This window comes from Bos javanicus, chromosome 19, assembly GCF_032452875.1.
Source record: "Bos javanicus breed banteng chromosome 19, ARS-OSU_banteng_1.0, whole genome shotgun sequence".
NCBI lineage: Eukaryota > Metazoa > Chordata > Mammalia > Artiodactyla > Bovidae > Bos > Bos javanicus.
In genome coordinates, this window is record NC_083886.1 from 43,849,139 (window position 1) to 43,871,237 (window position 22,099).

The window sequence follows — 22,099 nt, forward strand, 5'->3', positions numbered from 1 at the left end:
TAGGAAATCCCACGGACAGAGGAACCTGGCGGGCCTACAGTTCATGGGGTTATAATAACAAATATATCCTTCCAGACATTTTTTCACATGTATCAATAACATATGCATATCGTATAATTTGTTTTTCCTATTATGAAGCTGATCTTCCATTACATCTTCATGTAATGAAATATTATTGTTACTATTTATGAGATCTACTGATTCTTAAAATATTTACCTTGAACACAATCATCTTTCTGAACTCTCGTTAGTTCTAATAGTTGTGTTGTTTTGTTTCATTTAAAGTTTGTCTCTTACTTTCCAACATTTACTCTCCCTTTTTCTGTCTTATTACATTGGCTTGATCTTTCAGAAAAATATCAGTGGCAAGAGGCATCCTCAATCTTGTAACTATTTTAACAATATTACTTTAGTGTTTCACCACTGTGTATCATATTTCTGACAAATTTTTTTTGTTTATTTCTTTACTTTTTAAAATCTAGAATGGACACTAAATTTTGTCATCTAACAAAAATACAATTTTTCTTCTCTAATTTACTAATTTAATGAATTACATTAACAGACTCCCTAAAAAAATCCTAACCAGTTTAAATTTACTCTTTTAGGTTTTGATATTAGCATTATTTCAACCTCATAAAATAACCTTTATTTACACTGTAGTTTAGGTCTTGATATTAGCATTATTTCAATCTCATCTCTTTTTCTCCTGCACTTTGGAGGAGTTAAATGATAATGGAACAATTTGTACCACAAAGGTTTGTTAAAACTTCTAAACTTTCTGGCCTTTTGGCTTTTTTGCTGGGATACAGAGTGTAATTTTTTTTAAGTCTTTTTCAATATATTTTTTATGGCTAAATCAACTTTTTTCACCTTTTTTAATATATTTTAATAATTTGTATATCTTTCATTAGCTTCCCAGGTGGCGCTAGTGGTAAAGAACCCATCTCCAATGAAGGAGGCATAGGAGTGAATTCAACCCCTGGGTCAGGATGATCCCCTGGAGGGGGGCATAGCAACCTACTCTAGTATTCTTGCCTAGAAAATCCACTGCATTATAAAATTTGATTTTCTGTTTCACACCACAACCTTCTCTAGAGCAGAGGGTCATAACAACTAGCACACAGTAGGACACACATAGATATATAATAGATTAGATGATCTAGTACTCTTGCCTGGCAAATCCCATGGACGGAGGAACCTGGTAGGCTGCAGTCCATGGGGTCGCTAAGAGTTGGACACGACTGAGCGACTTCACTTTCACTTTTCACTTTCGTGCATCGGAGAAGGAAATGGCAACCCGTTCCAGTGTTCTTGCCTGGAGAATCCCAGGGACGGGGGAGCCTGATGGGTTGCCGTCTATGGCGTCGCACAGAGTTGGACATGACTGAAGCAACTTACCAGCAGCAGCAGCAGCAGACAGATGGATATGACTATCATATATCAATATGTGGTCCCTCAATGGGCCTGTAGGGTCATATAATCTCTATTCCCTAAATTAACTGTATCTTTAGTTCTAGGGAGGTTATTCTCAAATTTAACAACAAAGAGAAATACATATGAACCTGAATGACTCAATCCCAAACCAGCCCCAAGGTGGCTCCCAAGAATAGTCCATTGTCATTCTTCCTGGTGCAAGTGTGAACAGTTACAGCGTTTGGGGAAAGTAACCCAGAACTATCTGTAAAATTTTATATATTTTACACACACACGCTCCTTGATCTCACAATCCCACGCCTAGAAATCTGCAGTAGAGAAAACACAGCATAAATATATATAGGGAGGTACTGCACTAGTGTTTTTCATGGAGGTGAAAAAAAAGCAGAATGAAATGAAGTCTATTGAAGGGACAATAATAAATTATGTACTATAGAATATGTAGCAAATATGTACTACAGAATATTATGCAGCAAATAAAGTGAGTTAGCTTTAATCTGCTTGACTTAGAAGGATTTGCATGATGTAATTAAAAGAATGCAAGATGTGGAGAAGTAAACCAATTTAAATATCATGTGTGTGGTGTGTTTTCTATAGTTTATAGGAGCCTGGAGACAGTTATGAAAGGATATATTCCAGACTATTAATGTTGGTTTCCTGGGAAGACAAAATGGACAGAGGACCCAGTGACCTTTCAGTTCTTCTTAAAACTTTCTTCCTTGTAATTTTCTGTAATGTTTTATTAAATAAAGTCTTTCTTAAAAAGGAGAATGCATTTTATATGCTGAGAAAGTTATTTTTACTGTACAAAACCCCCAAACACCCACTACTCTGGAGGTCAAAAAGCAAGGACATCTTCGTACACACGAAGAAAGCACATGTCAACAGCGTTTGTTTCTTCCCAGGCTCACCTGGGCTGCAGTGGCTGCAGTTTGGAGGAGGCGGGACTCTTCCCACAGGCAACGGGCCACAATTCGGGCAATCTCCATTGGCTTCTCAAGGTATCTGCTCTGTAAGTGGGGAGACAAAGAGAATGAAAAGCAGCAGCAGACTCAGGAGATGTGGACTGAACTTTGCTAACTTAAAGCTAACTTCCTCATAAACTAGGGAAAGTGTTACATTTACTCCATGGAACCACAGAGCATCAGAGCCCAGCTACAGTCAGTAGGAGAAGAAGTGACGAAGAGAAGAAGAAAGGCAGTCACAATGAGCAGTACTGCAGTGAGAGTAGGCTTGGTTGTCTGTCTTTGGACAGTGAGTTATCCTGGTCTTAAAGGGGGGTGACTGACTTTGTCAAGGACTATCCAACTATGGTGTCCAAGCCTTTGACACTGAAAAGTAAGAGCCATCTTCCTAGTCATCTGAACTTGTTACAATCATGTTATTAGCATACTAACATAATTAACATAAAAATCACATTATTATTTCAATGAACCAACCAAGTAAATTTCAAGCAATAATACTCAAAGGGCTGGTAACTTCTCCTTGGATTTAAAGTACAAGATAGGTTATTAATTAATCAAGTGAGAAAGAAACATTTTCAGGAAAGAAAGCTAAAACCCTTCTCTGCAGGTTCAGTTTCTCATCACACCTGAAGGAACTGCTTGATTCTTCGCAAATTGTGCTGATAGAGAACATTGGACTCTTGCAGGAAGCGGCTATACTGTTGGTCAATTTCTCCCAAGAGATTATGAAACACCAAAGTCGCATGTGATTCTTTGCTGGCCGCGTATGCCCTAGAAAAAGGAAGATAAAGACAAAGAATGATTCTGAAACCTACACGCTCACACACGCACAGGCATGCACTCGAAATCACCATCAAGAAGGAGGGAAAAACAAGGCAAACCTGATGCTTTAACCCACTCATCATTTTAGATGCATCTTACTCAGCAATCATAAATTAATTGATTTTAAAATTACCAGCAATTATTTTGGATACTATTAAGCGAATGTCATAGTTCTATGTTTATCAAATTTTGAATGATCAGATACACTGTTTTCCTTTAAATTCTCAGTCAACTCTATGGTCGGATTTTCAGTAGCAAACCACCAATCCCAGATTAGGATGGCCTATTTCCAACATCTCTGAATTACCTCCCTGGCCCCTCATCAAATACTGGAAAAATTAGGTCATGGGCCTGAATTAAACCAAAATTAAAAGGTGGATCTGAAAACTTGAAAGTGAAGGGAAGAGTTGCTGGGCTTCTGTACCACTATCTTCTCTATGACCAAGTGTTAGTCTTTCAGTTGTGTCCAACTCTTGCGATCCCGCAGACTGTAGCCTGCTAGGCTCCTCTGTCCATGGAATTCTCCAGGCGAGAATACTAGAGTGGGTTGCCATTTCCTTCTCCAGGTGATATTCCTGACCCAGGGATACGAACCCAGGTCTCCTGCATTGCAGGCGGTTTCTTTACCATCTAAGCCACCAGGGAACCCCTATCTCCTCTATGACTGAGTCTGTTTCTCTAACTCTGTATCTCTTTTCTTTAATGAAAGAGGAATCAGAAGTACAAACCCAAACCTTTTTTTATCCATGACAAAATTCTCATTCAGATTAAAAAAAATATATCTGTAGCATGTCCCTGAAGCATCAGAACACGCAGAGAATCTCATCAAGCAAATGAAATTAAAATGGGTTTCCCTGGTGGCTCAGATGGTAGAGAATCTGCCTGGAATGCGGGAGGCTTGAGTTCAACCCCTGGGTCGGGAAGATCCCCTGGAGAAGGGAATGGTAATCCACTCCAGTATTCTTGCCTGGAGAATTCCATGGACAGAGGAGCCTGGCGGGCTACAGCCCATGTGGTCAGAGAGTCAGACACGACTGAACCAGTAACACTTTTTACTTTCAATTTCACATCTCGCGAAGAACTGATTCATTTGAAAAGACCCTGATGCTGGGAAAGATTGAAGGCAGGAGGAGAAGGGGACAACAGAGGATGAGATGGTTGGATGCAATCACCGACTCAACAGACATGAGTTTGAGTAAACTCCGGGAGTTGGTGATGGACAGGGAGGCCTGGGGTGCTGTAGTCCATGGGGTCACAAAGAGTTGGACATGACTGAGCGACTGAACTGAACCATCAAGCAAGATGTTTCAGTGTGCCAAAAGACAGCTGTCCAGATGCCCTTCTAATGTAAAAATGCTTTTCAGGACTAAAATGACCTCTTTACTTTCCAATCTCTTTTGCCCCGTCACCTGCAACTATAAGCTTTAAGATGAAATAGTTAGCAAAGAGTTAAGTTAGAGCAGATCATGTCTCTTGACTCAAACTAACACTTAGCAATTTGGGGAGTTTATTGAGAAGGACTTACCAATCTTGACTCTCAATCCAAGGGGCCAGAAACTGCCGCAGCTCCATGGGGAAGCTGTCACTGTACAGCTGATGGAGCTGCTCCAAGTACCGTGTGTCCAGCTGCTGGAGCTGATTCCATTGGGCCATTCTGCTGGAATCAGGGGTCACAACTGCAAACCAAAGGTTCATATGGTCACTACCAGCCCAGTAAGAGGAAATGACTATCCAACATAGGGCTCAGGTCTATGATTAGGGATAAAAGGTGCTGTGGAAAGGCTCTCTCTTGCTCCACCCAGTTTAGAACAATACATGTGCATTCAAATCTCTACCCCTGGGGCCACATCACAGCTTCTTTCTTCTAAACCAAGATGACAATGTGGGCATGGTGCCAAGTTCTAGAACCCATTATCTCCCAGAGGTATGTGAAGTTGAGAAACTACTTCACTTCCAGATTTCATTTCTTCCTCTTATTACACAGAGATTATAATTCCCAGCTCTCTGGGCTACTGAAATAATATTTCTAGAGCATCCAGCTCAGTGCTCAGCACACAATAGATGCTCAACAGATAGGAGTTCCTTTCTTTCCACTTGCCACTCCTTTTAGGCGGACTGGGAAATATGAACACAGTAAACCTGAACTAAGACCAAAACGTGGGATGTGGGTGTTCAGGGAGGACAGAGAGCTAATTCCAAGGCTACGGATTTAGAAACTACCACACTGTTAATCAGTTATACTCCAATATAAAATAAAATGTTAAAAAGGACTACAGATTTAAACCTACAAGCAAGGATCTGCCTGGGGCTCTCCCACTCAAAAAAGAGTAATTTTGTTTTTAAAATTTCTCAGTCTGGGATGAGAAAGAAGAGAAGCTAAAGACAAGGCATTCGAGTTGTCCCCAGGTTCATCATTACCCCAGAGAAATGTTCAGGAAGGAGAAGGCAAGCCAGCTAACCACCTTAAATCCTCTTTCTGAATAGCTTGGGTCACTGAAACAGCAATAGAGACCAAGTCATCTTAAGAACTGGGGTTCCCGGGTGGCTCAGATGGTAAAGAATCAGCCTGCAATGCAGGAGATCTGGGTTTGACCTCTGGGTTGGGAAGATTCCCTGGAGAAGGGAATGGCTAGCCACTCCAGTATTCTTGCCTGGAGAATCCCAAGGACAGAGGAGCCTGGTGGGCTACAGTCCATGGGGTTGCAAAGAGCTGGACACGACTGAGCGGCTAACGTAACAACAACAATCTTAAGAAGCTGTAAAGGGTAACTACAAGCAGTAGCCAAAGACTAAGGTATGTATAGATCGGAGTATATTGACATGGTTCTCCGGGACAGTGAGAACATTTACTGAGAGATAGAATATACACAAACACATATATAGAGTGATTTCTCAGAGAAGGCATGAAGAAGCACCTAATTACTGGTCCTTTCATAAAAAGAACTGGGCGGGACTTCGCTTGTGGGCCAGTGGTTAAGGGTCCGCCTGCCAATGCAGTCGACACGGGTTCGATCTCTGGTCTGGGAAGATTCCACATGCCAAGGAGCAACTCAAGCTGAACAAATCCAAATTATAGAATTCCAGAGAGCTGTGCTGCTGTTCTCCTCCCCTTTCTTGGGGGGACAGATGCAGCAGACCCCCTTGCTACTACAAAGATAATGTCAATGGATCAAGCTTTCAAGCATATATTCAGGAGAGCAGAGGCTGGCCCCACCCAGCAGTCTTTACATTGAACAAATAACTATCTAAGGCAGCATTATCCAATGAAATGTAATGCAAGCCACATAGGTGATCTTAAATATTCTAGGGGCCATATTTTAAAAAGTAAAAAGAAACAAGTAAAATTAACTTTAAAAATACATTTTCCTTAACCTAAGTCATCCAAAATGTTAGCACCTTAACGTGTGATCATACAAAAATTATTCATGAGATACATTACATTCTTCTTTTCACACAAAGTTTTCTAAACCCAATGTGTGCTTTACACTTACACCACAGATCTAAGGTATTTCCCTGCTTAACTACCAAAGGCTTAAGTTCCACTAGTGAAAACTTCGGTAAAGCAAAGAAATGAGAATGTCAGAATGAGGTACTTGCCCCAATCAGGCTAATTCTTTTTAATAAATAAGCTAAATCTTCCAACAATGTTAGAGGGGAATAAGTTAAGTTTTCTCATTGCTTGGGATTTTAAAAAAAAAACAATATCTGAAGCACGTCTTGAACATTTTCAGCTACCACTCCTTTGCAGTCTCCCCCGCCCGCTACCCCCCGTCCAAGCATTGCTCACCCCCAAGACTACCTGCCACAGTACCAGTGCAATGCTACCTGGGCAGTAATACGTGTGTGCGAAACAGCGAGGAAGCGCATGCTACTGCTGAAGCACTGTGACCATGCTGAGTTTTACTCTCAATAGGAAATCAAAGGCCTACAACCACTATGGACAACAGTATGCAGGTTCCCTAAAAAAATTAAAAATAGAACTATCATATGATCCAGTAATCTCACTCCTGGCCATATACCCAGAGAAAATCTTTACTTCAAAAAGATACACACACCCCAGTGTTCACTCCTGCACTATTTACAACAGCCAAGACATGGAAGCAACCTAAATGTCCATCAACAGAGGAATGGATAAAGAAAAGGTGGCATTTGTGTGCAATACACGCACGCACACACACACAATGGAATACAACTCAACCATAAAAAGGATGAAATAATGCCATTTGCAGAGACATGGAGGGACCTAGAGATTACCATACCAAGTGAAGTCAGATAGAAAAGACAAATATCATATGGTATCACTCATGTGGAATTTACCTTTAAAACAATGATACAAATGAGCTTATTTACCAAACAGAAAGACTCACAGATTTCAAAAACAAACATGGTTACCAAAAAGCAAATGTGGATGAGAGGGATAAATTAGGAGTTTATGATTAACACACACACACTACTATATATAAAATAGATAACCAACAAGGACCTACTGTATAGCACAGGGAACTCTACTCAATATTCTGTAATAACCTATATGGGAAAAGGATCTGAAAAAGAATGAATATATACATATGTATAACTGAATCAATGAGCTGAAACTAACACAAAGTTGTAAGTCAACTATACTCCAATAAAATTAAAAAAAGAAAAAAAAATCAAAGGCCATTAGAACACTCCTATAATATTCACATTAGGACCAAATTAAAATCTGCCTGCTGCTGCTGCCAAGTCGCTTCAGTCATGTCTGACTCTGTGTGACCCCATAGACGGCAGCCCACCAGGCTCCACTGTCCCTGGGATTCTCCAGGCAAGAATGCTGGAGTGGGTTGCCATTTCCCTCTCCAATGCATGGAAGTGAAGTCAGTCATGCCTCGTAGGCTAAAAGCATCAGGATCTGCCCTATATTTCTCAGGACATGATTTGCATAGAAATCTGTGTAATATGCCAATTTATATAGATTTCTGTCTCATGTGAATGTCAAAACTGTAGATCTACATAATTCAATACAGCAGTCAGTAGCCGTATGTGGTTACTGAGCACTTGAAAATGTGGCTCATTTCAAACCAGATAGGCTGTAAAATACACATTGAATTTTGAAGACTCAGTACAAAAATAAAAGTAAAATATCTCATTAATACAGAAATGTTAATATTCTAGATATACTGGATTAAGTTTTACTATCTTTTTTTTTTTCCTTTTTGGTTGCTCCACATGGCTTGCAGGATCTTAGTTCCCAGATCAAACCCAAGCTCCCTTCAGTGAAAGCACTGAGTCCTAACCATGGGACCACCAGGGAAGTCCCTAAATAAAATACACCATTAAGATGAATTTTATTTATTTCTTCTTACTTCTTTTACTGTGGCTACTAGAAACTTTAACACTACATATGTGACTTATATTCTATTTTTGCTGGACACTACTGCAGATTATGTAATCCAAAAGCTGTGGTTCTAATAAAGTACTTAAAGAAACAGACACCTTTTCATAATAAACTCCTGTGTTATAAGTCAATTAAAAAATAAACTAACTGCTGATCGTGTATACAAATACAAAGCCATTACAGTCTGATCCTTGAAGGTCCAAATTAAAACTGTGAAGCAACATCCCACTATCCCTACTCACTTCTGGATTAACCATGGAGTCAGGGCTTCCCTGGTGGCTCTGATAGTAAAGAATCTGCCTGCAATGCAGGAGACTGGGATTTGATCCCTGAGTCAGGAAGATCCCCTGAGGAAGGGAATGGCTACCCACTCCGATATTCTTGCCTGGAGAATTCTGTGGACAGAGGAAGGAGCCTGGCGGGTTACAGTCCATGGGGTTGCATAGAGTCAGAGTTGACTAAGTTTCACTTTTTCACTTTCATGCCTGAGTAGTTGCATTTTCAAACTCTTACATCATTAAAAAATTACAAATTGTTGAAAGTTTGCCAATTCATTTCTAATTCATTACTCAGAAGGTTTTTGTTGCTGTTGTTGTTTGGGTTTTAGTTAGTGCTCAGTTCAGTTCAGTTCAATCGCTCAGTCATATCCGACTCTTTGCGACCCCATGGACTGCCCCATGCCAGGCCTCCCTGTCTATCACCAACTCCTGGAGTTTACTCCAACTCATGTCTATTGAGTCAGCGATGCCATCCAACCATCTCATCCTCTGTCGTCTCCTTGTCCTCCCTTCTCCTCCCTCTTTCAATCTTTCCCAGCATCAGGGTCTTTTCAAATGAGTCAGCTCTTCGTATCAGGTGGCCAAAGTACTGGAGTTTCAGCTTCAACATCAGTCCTTCCAATGAATATTCAGGACTGATTTCCGTTAGGATGGACTGGTTGGATCTCCCTGTAGTCCAAGGGACTCTCAAGAGTCTTCTCCAACACCACAGTTCAAAAGCATCAATTCTTCAGCGCTCAGCTCTCTTTATAGTCCAACTCTCACATCCATACATGACTAGCGGAAAAACCATAGCCTTGACTAGACGGACCTTTGTTGGCAAAGTAATGTCTCTGCTTTTAATATGCTGTCTAGGTTGCTCATAACTTTCCGTCTAAGGAGTAAGCGTCTTTTAATTTCATGGCTGCAGTCACCATCTGCAGTGGTTTTAGTGCCAGTTAGTACAATAATTGGGCTATTTCTTAAACCAGACACGAGCTAACAATATTGTATTTTCCATAAAATTAAAAGACCAAAAATGAGTAATGTTATGTTCTATGTCTCAGTCTAATCACTGTAGGTAATAGTGTATTAGCTCTCTTATATTAAAAAAAAAATATCATTCTAAATGAAAGCCAAGGAACAGATAGTATTTTCAGCAAAGGGTCAAACAGTGATTTCCTTATCAGCTGCTTAGCTACTAACCATATTTAACTAATAGGAGCCACAGGCCAACTGTTCTTCATAACTGTGGATCCTCAATGGATCATTAGTCGGGACTTTCCTGCCGGTCCAGTGGTTAAGAATCTGCATTCTAATGCAGGGGACTCGGGTTTGAGCCCTGGGGCAACTGAGCCCTCGAGCTGCAACTAGAGAGAAGCCCACACACCTCAACAAGACAACCACGTGCCATAACTAAGACCTGATGCAACCAAATAAATGTTATATAAAGAGAGAGATCATTAGCCAAATTGTCTAGGAAACCACTGCCAATTAGCTTTGTGGTAATTGTCTTAACTGCAAAAAAATTTTTTTCAAGTCCACTTTATTTCACAATTTCAATTCTGCTTTTCGAATCGCAAGTTAATCTGAAGGACTTCGCTAAATTTTAGCTAAAATATTTATCTATGGAATGATTCTAAGTCTAATTCTAAACGTGACTTACAAACCACTTTCACTGAACCCCGAACAGAGAGAGAAATTTGCACAACAATGTGAGTGCCCAGTACCACTCCGAGAGAAGGCAATTCATTCCATACAGTGGCTGGCTTAGGGCAATACAGTCTCTAATTCTCTTCAGGTGTGTTTCTTTTTTTTTTTCTTTTTTTTTTTCCAGGTGTGTTTAAAAAAAAACACAAAAAAACACATTTATTTATTTGGCTGCGTTGAGTCTCAGTTGTGGCACAAGGGATCTTTAGTTGCAAGGGCATGTGGGGTCTAGTTCCCTGGCCAGGAATCAAACCCAGGCCCCCCAGCACTGAGAGGATGGAGTCTTAGCCATGGGACCACCAGAGAAGCCCCTCTCCAGGACTTAACTCTGTTTAAGGTTCACATATATCAAATGTTAGCAGATAAAGGAAAGGTAAGTTTGATCCTGTTTTCTATAACTGAAGAGAAAAGAACAATAAAAATGAAACAGCAAGTCACCAAAGACTTTCTGGACTTTTCAAAACAGGAATTTCTCAGCCTCTTGGGGATAATTTACCAACAACAAGTCAAAAGGCAAACAACTACTGTCTAATGGGGAACTTATTACTGTAAAGATCACTGAAAAGATTCATCCGCTAAGTCACAGTTTTCATTTACGTACTTCTATCTAAAGAAACCAAGGGATGTACTGAGAACCACAAGTCAGGACCACTTAAAAAAGGCTTCATTACATCATTTCATAAAATATATTTTTAAAATTAACACCTGTTCTTTGCATCCATGACCAGTGGATTTACGACAAGGGGTGAGTGAACCGGAGTGAAAGTGAGGAGAGGGAGGAAAACCAGGTGTCCACAAACATCCAGAACATAAAGAGATCTAAAGATAGTTTCTGTTCCACCTTGCAGTGCGTCACAAGATTTTTCTTTGGATGTTAGCCATACTCTATAGTAGAAATACCTACCTTTAAAACAACATATTTATTCATACTTGTATTTTATCTGTTGTCTACACTAAGCTCCTCTTTGCTGTCAGGAAAGGCCCAGTGACTAAGGCAACCCAAGTAAAAGTAACATATAAATGGTACTATGGAGAAGGCAATGAGAATCTACTCCAGTACTCTTGCCTGGAAAGTCCCATGGACGGAGGAGCCTGGTGGGCTGCAGTCCATGGGGTCGCGAAGAGTCAGACACAATTGAAGTGACTTAGCAGCAGCAGCAAATGGTACTAAGGTCTACAGAAACCAGTCCTTTTGAGAAGACATTTTTACAAGACTATAAAAGTAATCATGTTGGGACTTTTCTGGTAGACCAGTAGTTAAGACTTTATACTTCCAATGCAGGCAGCATGGGTTCGACCTCTGACTAGGGAACTAAGATTCCACGTGCTGCATGGTGTGACCAAAAAAATAAAATAAAAATAATTCAAAATAAGTACAGTTGGATAGTAAATATGTGATTTCGTTGCTTACAAATCCAAACAGTTCCTTTATAAAGTTTAAGACTAGATGTTGGGGACTTCCCCAGTGGCACAGTGAATAAGAATCTGCCTGCCAATGCAGAGAACATGAGTTCGATCCCCGACCCAGGAAGATCCCACATGCTGCAGAGCAACTAAGCCTGTGTGTCATAATTACCAAGTCTGCAGTCTACAGCCTGGGAGCTGAAACTGCTGAGCCTGTGTGCTGCAAATACTGAAGTCTGTGAGCCCTCGAGCCCGTGCTCTGCAACGAGAAGCCCAAGCATGGCAAGGAAGAGTAGCCCCCACTTGCTATAACTACAGAAAGCCTGTGAGCAGCAACGACCCAGCACAACAAAGAATAATAAACTAATTTTTTTTAAAAAAAGACTAGACATTTGCCTTCACAATAAGTTGTCTATACAGACACCCAGTTTTGGTTTCCTAAAAAGACAAAATATTAAACACTTGAGTGCCCAATCTGAACTAACCGCACCGGAATAATCAAATACATTCAATTATAGATAACAATAAAATATTTGTTTTAAAGTTAGAAACCAACACTTCCTTGGGAAAAAAAAGGACCTTGAGATATAAGAGAATTTGAATTATAGTTCCCTACTAATGTGGGCAAAACTGATTATAATAAGAAAGCAGTACTACTAAATTACTGAGGAGCAGAGCTTGGAGATGGACATGACTGAGTGACTTCACTTTTACTTTTCACGTTCAGGCACTGGAGAAGGAAATGGCAACCCACTCCAGTGTTCTTGCCTGAACAATCCCAGTGATGGAGTGATGGGGGAGCCTGGTGGGCTGCCGTCCATGGGGTCGCACAGAGTTGGACACGACTGAAGCGACTTAGCAGCAGCAGCAGAGCTTGGAGAAGTGAGGGAAATAACAGTTTTAATGACACTCTAAAGAACATGCAACCCCCTAAATTCTACTATCCCTCATTCTTCTTATCCAACTTTATTTATTTTGGCTGTGCTGGGCCTTCCTTGCTGCAACAGGGCTTTCTCTAGCTCAAGCAAGTGGGGGGCTGTGGTGTATGGGCTTCTCATTGTGGCGGCTTCTCTCGTTGTGGTTCTTGGGCTCTAGAAAGTGGGCTTCAGTAGTTGCAATGCATGGGCTCAATTGCCACTCAGCAACTAAGCTTAGTTGCTGCTCAGCATGTAGGATCTTCCTGGACCAGGCATCGAACCTGTGTCCCCTGCATTGGTAGGCAGTCTCCAGGGAAGTCCATATCCCATTTTAATTCGTGGAAAAGTTCAAGACTCTTGTGCTGAGCACATGATTTTTTTTTCCATTCCAAATCCTGACATGTGTAAGGTCTTATCACTAGCACTACTTTGGTGTAATCATCTAATTTAAATCCAGAAACTTAGAGAATAAAATGTATCAGGTTTACAGTTAAATCTAAGAGGTGGAGACGACCAGGAATGTGAACAGCAAAAAGGAAGGAAAACCCAGTGCCCTGACCCATGAAGGACAATTAGGATGTTAAAAGCAAAACCAAAAGCACTAACGAACGTCTAGTGCTCAAACAGCTACCTTTGAGAAAAGATTCTGAAAACTATGAATTACCAGGGCCTCTTATTATTTCAAATCTAATAGTGCTATGGAAGTAATTTTTTTTTAAATGCAATGTATTCCCCATACTGCATTTGGGATAGGCACCACATGTGATCACAACTATTTCAGATTAAACAAGAGCAGAACAAATATATTCTCTCTAAACTGAAAGTAACACAACTAGACATGCTTTGTCAATTACTCAATGTGAAGTTTATGGTTAAAGTTGCCTGAGAACAGGTCTGAGCACCAGATAAAAACCACAACAGAGACCAAATTTGAGTGTCACATGGCCTTCCCACTGTCACATGACCCCTCCCCCATCCAGACACGCTCCCCTGAAGCTGTGTGGTGTGAAGCCAAGGACCAAAAGACTTGACCTTGGATGGGCCTGGGTGCCAGCCCTGACAGTCATTTATCAGCTATATGGGAGGAGGGGAACATAATTTGACTACTGAACAGGCTTCTCCTTTAGTAAAATAGGGAAGTAGCCCTCCTTTGAAGGACTGTTATGTAAGTAATAAGAAAATAATGGGGACTTCCCTGGTGGTTCAGTGGTTCAGAGTCTGCCAGCCAATGCAGGGAACACAGATTTGATCCCTGGCTGGGGAAGATTCCACATGCCTTGGAGCAACTACGCCTGTGTGCCGCAACTAAAAAAGTGACCGCAATGAGTAGCCCATGCACCACAGCTAGCAAATAGCCCCTGCTCACTGCAACTAGAGAAAAGTCCTACATAGCAACGAAGATCCAGCACAGCCAAAAATTAATTAAAAGACAAAACAAACAACAACAAAAAATTAACCACCTTATATTTCAGGGGCCACTCTTGCCTTTAAAAAAAAAAAAAATGTATAGCATCCCTCTTGTCTGTGTTGGGTGTACCTCACAGCTGTATTTTTCCTTCCTCTCATGGCATCCCTTTCATCAGCATTTCCTGTGCTAAATCCATTTCCTCAATGCCCTGGGAAAAAGAGATTAAATCATCAGATTGTTGTTTCATTGTTAAGTCGTGTCCCACTCTTTGGGACCCCATGGACTGCAACACACCAGGCTTCCAGTCCTTCACTATCTCTCAGAGTTTGCTTAAACTCCTGTCCTTTGACTTGGTGATGCTATCTAACCATTTCATCCTCTGTCATCACATTCAGTTCAGTTGCTCAGGTGTGTTCGACTCTTTGCGACCCCATGAATCACAGCACGCCAGGCCTCCCTGTCCATCACCAACTCCCAGAGTTCACCCAAATTCATGTCCATCGAGTCGGTGATGCCATCCAGCCATCTCATCCTCTGTCGTCCCCTTCTCCTCCTGCCCCCAATCCCTCCCAGCATCAGAGTCTTTTCCAATGAGTCAACTCTTCGCATGAGGTGGCCAAAGTACTGGAGTTTCAGCTTCAGTTCAGCATCAGTCCTTTCAATAAACACCCAGGACTGATCTCCTTTAGGATGGACTGGTTGGATCTCCTTGCAGTCCAAGGGACTCTCAAGAGTCTTCTGCAACACCACAGTTCAAAAGCATCAATTCTGGGGCACTCAGCCTTCTTCACAGTCCAACTCTCACATCCATACATGACCACCGGAAAAACCAAAGCCTTAACTAAACAGACCTTTGTTGGCAAAGTAATGTCTCTGCTTTTCAATATGCTATCTAGGTTGGTCATAACTTTCCTTCCAAGGAGTAAGCATCTTTTAATTCCATGGCTGAAATCACCATCTGCAGTGACTTTGGAGCCCAAAAAAATAAAGTCTGACACTGTTTCCACTGTTTCCCCATCTATCTGCCATGAAGTGATGGGACCGGACACCATGATCTTAGTTTTCTGAATGTTGTACTTTAAGCCAACTTTTTCCCTCTCCTCTTTCACTTTCATCAAGAGGCTTTTTAGTTCCTCTTCACTTTCTGCCATAAGGGTGGTGTCATATGCTTATCTGAGGTTATTGATATTTCTCCTGGCAATCTTGATTCCAGCTTGTGCCTCCTCCAGCCCAGCATTTCTCATGATGTACTCTGCATATAAGTTACATAAGCAGGGTGACAGTATTCAGCCTTGACGTACTCCTTTTCCTATTTGGAACCAGTCTGTTGTTCCATGTCCAGTTCTAACTGTCGCTTCCTGACCTGCATATAGGTTTCTCAAGAGGCAGGTCAAGTGGTCTGGTATTCACATCTCTTTCAGAACTTTCCAAAGTTTATTGTGATCCACACAGTCAAAGTCTTTGGCATAGTCAATAAAGCAGAAATAGATGTTCTTCTGGAACTCTCTTGCTTTTTCCATGATCCAAAGGATGTTGGCAGTTTGATCTCTGGCTCCTCTGCCTTTTCTAAAACCAGCTTGAACATCTGGAATTTCATGGTTCAGGTACTGCTGAAGCCTGGCTTGGAGAATTTTGAGCATTACTTTACTAGCATGTGAGATGAGGGCAATTGTGCGGTAGTTTGAGTATTCTTTGGCATTGCCTTTTTAGGGACTGGAATGAAAACTGACCTTTTCCAGTCCTGTGGCCACTGCTGAGTTTTCCAAATTTGCTGGCATATTGAGTGCAGCACTTTCACAGCATCATCTTTCAGGATTTGAAATAGCTCCACTGGAATTCCATCACCCCCACTAGCTTTGTTCATAGTGATGCTTTCTAAGGCCCACTTGACTTCACATTCCAGGATGTCTGGCTCTAGGTGAGTGACCACACCATCGTGATTATCTGGGTCGTGAAGATCTTTTTTGTACAGTTCTTCTGTATATTCTTGCCACCTCTTCTTAATATCTTCTGCTTCTGTTAGGTCCATACCACTTCTGTCCTTTATCGAGCCCATCTTTGCATGAAGTGTTCCCTTGGTATCTCTAATTTTCTTGAAGAGATCTCTAGTCTTGCCCATTCTGTTGTTTTCCTCTATTTCTTTGCACTGATCACTGAGGAAGGCTTTCTTATCTCTCCTTGCTATTCTTTGGAACTCTGCATTCAGATGCTTATATCTTTCCTTTTCTCCTTTGCTTTTCGCTTCTCTTCTTTTCACAGCTATTTGTAAGGCCTCCTCAGACAGCCATTTTGCTTTTTTGCATTTCTTTTCCATGGGGATGGTCTTGATCCCTGTCTCCTGTACAGTGTCACGAACCTCTGTCCATAGTTCATCAGGCACTCTATCAGATCTAGTCCCTTAAATCTATTTCTCACTTCCACTGTATAATCATAAGGGATTTGATTTAGGTCATACCTGAATGGTCAGGTGGTTTTCCCTACTTTCTTCAATTTAAGTCTGAATTTGGCAATAAGGAGTTCATGATCTGAGCCACAGTCAGCTCCCGGTCTTGTTTTTGCTGACTGTATAGAGCTTCTCCATATTTGGCTGCAAAGAATATAATCAATCTGATTTTGGTGTTGACCATCTGGTGAAGTCCATGTGTAGAGTCTTCTCTTGTGTTGTTGGCAGGGGGTGTTTGCTATGACCAGTGCGTTCTCTTGGCAAAGCTCTATTAGCCTTTGCCCTGCTTCATTCCATACTCCAAGGCCAAATTTGCCTGTTACTCCAGGTGTTCCTGAACTTCCTACTTTTGCATTCCAGTCCCCTATAATGAAAAGGACATCTTTTTTGGGTGTTAGTTCTAAAAGGTCTTGTAGGTCTTCATAGAACTGTTCAGCTTCTTCAGTGTTACTGGTTGGGGCATAGGCTTGGATTACCGTGATACTGAATGGTTTGCCTTGGAAACAAACAGAGATCATTCTGTCGTTTTTGAGATTGCATCCAGTACTGCTTTCGGACTCTTTTGTTGACCATGATGGCTACTCCATTTCTTCTGAGGGATTCCTGCCCGCAGTAGTAGATATAATGGTCATCTGAGTTAAATTCACCCATTCCCGTCCATTTTAGTTCGCTGATTCCTAGAATGTTGACATTCATTCTTGCCCTCTCTTGTTTGACCACTTCCAATTTGCCTTGATTCATGGACCTGACATTCCAGGTTCCTATGCAATATTGCTCTTTACAGCATCAGACCTTGCTTCTATCACCAGTCACATCCACAACTGGGTATTGTTTTTGCTTTGGCTCCATCCCTTCATTCTTTCTGGAGTTATTTCTCCACTGATCTCCAGTAGCATATGCGCACCTACTGACCTGGGGAGCTCCTCTTTCAGTATCCTATCATTTTGCCTTTTCATACTGTTCATGGGGTTCTCAAGGCAAGAAAACTGAAGTGGTTTGCCATTCCCTTCTCCAGCGGACCGCAGTCTGTCAGACCTCTCCACCATGACCCTCCAGTCTTGGGTGGCCCCACAGGGCATGGCTTTGTTTCACTGAGTTAGACAAGGCTGTGGTCTGTGTGATCAGATTTCATCCTCTGTCATCAGATTAGTCCTATTAAATGATAAGCTAACTTTCCCTTCTACATAAAATACATGCATTTTAATGGGTCTTTGTAATGTAGCCTGAGGGAGGGAGTTAGTAATGCAGTGATTTGGTGTAAGTGAAGGGGAAGAAGAGAGGGTTGGGTGGCACCCTGATCAAATATCTCCACACACAGTTCACCCAAGGACAACTCCAGGCCCTAAAAAGACTAAAGGTGGAAACACTAAGTGATATCCAAATGAAAGACAAAGATGAAAAATAAGAACCTTGGTTTAAGAGCAGTCCAAAGAACTAATGATTATTGCTAATATTTATATAGCACCGCCTGCAATGCAGGAGACCCAGGTTTGATCCCTGTGTCAGGAAGATCCCCTGGAGAAGGAAATGGCAACCCTCTCCAGTACTCTTGCCTGGAGAATTCCATGGACGGAGGAGCCTGGTGGGCTACAGTCCATGGGATCGCAAAGAGTCGGACACGACTGTGTGACTAACTTTAACTTTCACTGTGTGCCAGGCACTCTTTGACATATATTTATTTACTCATTTCATCCTCATAATCCTGTGAGATAGACACTATTTTTATACCCATTTTACAGAGGAGGAAAATAAGGCACAGAATTTTAAGTGATTCACCCAAGTTCAGACAGGTAGTAAAGGTATGAAACTGGAACCCCAACCCTACTAAGTCCATTTTCAGAATTCCAGCTCTTAACCACTATGCTACAGTGGGAGTTTCATTGATTTTAAGTCAACCGTGAGTCAATCATAATACGAAGTCAATGTGATCTAATGATATCTTAACAGACATATGTCTGAATAAAAGGATTAATCCAGTTGGCCCATAGTGATATTCTGACTGTATCACAATTTAATGGTGCACTAGAAAACAAACATATTTGAGGAGGGGCAATCAGGGTGTGAGCAGTCCAAGAACATGAACGTTTCACCCTGGAAATAGACTTGGGGAGCAGGAAATAAAGTCAGGAGAGAAAAGGATAACTTACGGAATAGTAGCTTTTCAAATACTTGGAGATCTGTACATAAAAGGATAAGTCACTCCAGAATCAGGATCTGTTTTCCTGTAACATCTACTCCCTGATTCTGCCCTTGGTATGCAGAGGTTCCCCACCCTAGCTGTGTGTTCAGCTGCTCAGTCATATCTGACTCTTTGCGACCCCATGGACTGCAGCCCATCAGGCTCCTCTGTCTATGGGATTCTCCAGGCAAGAATGCTGCTGGTGGTGTGTTATCAGTCGTTTAGTCCCTTAGTTGTGTCAGACCTTTGGCAGCCCCATGGACTGTAGCCCACCAGGCTCCTCTGTCCATGGAATTCTCCAGGCAAGAATACCGGAGTAGGTTGCCATTTCCTTCTCCCACCCTAGCTGCAGAGCAGAATTATGAGGGCAGATATTTTTGTAAAAATAAAAAATAAAATAGAGATGCCTGGCAACCAAACCAGAAGCCAAATGGGAATTGTCGAGGATGGGAAGGAGCCAGGTTTCAATATTTGAAAGCTCCTCAGATGATGCTAAGGTGTGGCCAGATTGAGAACCTCAGAACAAAAGCAGAGATCAGGGCTCACCCAGCAAGCACATCTCAGTCACCTGAAGGGCTCTGAGACACTAGAGGCTGGTCCTTACTCTGCATGTACTGAATAATCAACCCCAAGGATGGGCTCCAGGCAGCTGTAATGAAGCAGAACCCTGTGGAGACCACATAAGGAAACTAAGGCAAGAGATGAGGGTGGAGAGGCTCTCGGCTAAGCCATACAAAGAAACAGGAACTCTTGCCCGAGGGGAATGGGCAGGTTGCCCGAGGGAGTGGGGAGGTCAGAAGGGTTTTAGGAAGAGAAGTAAACAATTCTGTAAGCAGACAGGTTCAGTTCAGTTCAGTTCAGTTGCTCAGTCGTGTCTGACTCTTTGCGACCCCATGAATTGCAGCACGCCAGGCCTCCCTGTCCATCACCAATTCCCGGAGTTCACTCAAACTCACATCCATCGAGTCGGTGATGCCATCCAGCCATCTCATCCTCTGTCGTCCCCTTTTCCTCCTGCCCCCAATCCCTCCCAGCATCAGAGTATTTTCAAATGAGTCAACTCTTCGCATGAGGTGGCCAAAGTACTCAGCATTAAATGATGCTAATGTTTCAGCTTTAGCATCATTTCTTCCAAAGAACACCCAGGGCTGATCTCCTTTAGAACGCACTGGTTGGATCTCCTTGCAGTCCAAGGGACTCTCAAGAGTCTTCTGCAACACCACAGTTCAAAAGCATCAATTCTTTGGCGCTCAACTTTCTTCACAGTCTAACTCTCACATCCATACGGGACTACTGGAAAAACCATAGCCTTGACTAGACGGACCTTCGTTGGCAAAGTAATGTCTCTGCTTTTCAATATGCTATCTAGGTTGGTCATAACTTTCCTTCCAAGGAGTAAGCGTCTTTTAATTTCATGGCTGCAATCACCATCTGCAGTGACTTTGGAGCCCAAAAAAATAAAGCCTGACACTGTTTCCACTGTTTCCCCATCTATTTGCCATGATGTGATGGGACCAGATGCCATAATCTTCGTTTTCTGAATGTTGAGCTTTAAGCCAACTTTTTCCCTCTCCTCTTTCACTTTCATCAAGAGGCTCTTTAGTTTTTCTTCACTTTCTGCCATAAGGGTGGTGTCATCTGCATGTCTGAGGTTATTGATATTTCTCCTGGCAATCTTGATTCCAGCTTGTGCTTCTTCCAGCATTTCTCATAATGTACTCTGCATATAAGTTAAATAAGCAGGGTGACAATATACAGCCTTGACGTACTCCTTTTCCTATTTGGAACCAGTCTGTTGTTCCATGTCCAGTTCTAACTGCTGCTTCCTCACCTGCATACAGGTTTCTCAAGAGGCAGGTCAGGTGGTCTGGTATTCACATCTCTTTCAGAATTTTCCACAGTTGATTGTGATCCACACATCCAAAGAGTTTGGCATAGTCAATAAAGCAGAAATAGATACTTTTCTGGAACTCTCTTGCTTTTTCCATGATCCAAAGGATGTTGGCAGTTTGATCTCTGGTTCCTCTGCCTTTTCTAAAACCAGCTTGAACATCTGGAAGTTCACGGTTCACGTATTGCTGAAGCCTAGCTTGGAGAATACTTTACTAGCATGTGAGATAAGTACAATTATGCGGTAGTTTGAGCATTCTTTGGCATTGCCTTTCTTTGGGATTGGAATGAAAACTGACCTTTTCCAGTCCTGTGGCCATTGCTGAGTTTTCCAAATTTGCTGGCATATGGAGTGCAGCACTTTCACAGCATCATCTTTCAGGATTTGAAATAGCTCCACTGGAATTCCATCACCCCCACTAGCTTTGTTCATAGTGATGCTTTCTAAGGCCCACTTGACTTCACATTCCAGGATGTCTGGCTCTAGGTGAGTGATCACACCATTGTGATTATCTGGGTTATGAAGATCTTTTTTGTACAGTTCTTCTGTATATTCTTGCCACCTCTTCTTAATATCTTCTGCTTCTGTTAGGTCCATACCATTTCTGTCCTTTATCGAGCCCATCTTTGCATGAAATGTTAGGAGGTCTCTAAAGGAGGAGAACCATGAATGGTTTTCTTAACATGCCTCTAAAGGAGGAGAACCAGGAATGATTTTCTTCACATAAGAGAAGCCATTTTGGCCTAATCCTGGTTGCAATGTTTGCCCCTGAACAGGTCTCAGTAATTAATGGTCTTAAGGGAACACAGGAATCCAACAGAGAAAAGACAAACAATAACAAAGTGATAAAGCAGAGTCCTAGTTCCTCCACAAGGGATACACATAACAATATACAAGGCCCCCACCCAGGTGAAGGATGGGCGTAAGATGTTGACACTTCTGACTTCAATCAACTAAAGCCCGGTCTTGGTTGATGGTTGACCTTTGCCCCAGTTGTATGCTGAAATTACCTCTGCACAAGCCCCTTCATGAATATGCATGTACCCTTAGCTTACAATTCCCCCAGTTTTGCTGTTGAGAAGACATCGCTTTGGGAAGGATCCCTGGTGTTCTCCGTACTTGGGCCTGAGTGAGCACTGTGGACTCTGTAACTTGAACTGGTAACCTCTTGCTGGGCTGCCAGCCTGAGGACAGGAAGAGCCTGGGCTTTTGCTCACCAGTCAGTTCCTCCCTTCGCCCCTCAGCATCCAGCAGGGTGCCCAGCTCACAACAGATACTCAGAGAGACATATA

The 22,099-nt window shown here is 42.0% G+C and overlaps 1 protein-coding gene across 5 annotated transcripts in view; it reads right to left on the reverse strand.

The window, feature by feature from the left end:
* Positions 1 to 22,099, reverse strand: part of STAT3 (signal transducer and activator of transcription 3) — a 75,830-nt gene that overhangs the window by 27,803 nt on the left and 25,928 nt on the right. For 4 of the 5 annotated variants that reach the window (XM_061391841.1, XM_061391845.1, XM_061391843.1 and 1 more), the window contains exons 2-4: positions 4,747 to 4,897; positions 3,026 to 3,170; positions 2,346 to 2,444 (exon numbers count right to left, since the gene is read on the reverse strand). In XM_061391841.1, coding sequence (XP_061247825.1) covers positions 2,346 to 2,444; positions 3,026 to 3,170; positions 4,747 to 4,874 — 372 coding nt within the window. In that variant the 5' untranslated portion in view covers positions 4,875 to 4,897. Of the gene's footprint in view, positions 1 to 2,345; positions 2,445 to 3,025; positions 3,171 to 4,746; positions 4,898 to 14,423; positions 14,503 to 22,099 lie in introns of all 5 variants that reach the window. The other variant, XM_061391842.1, reaches the window with a different exon arrangement.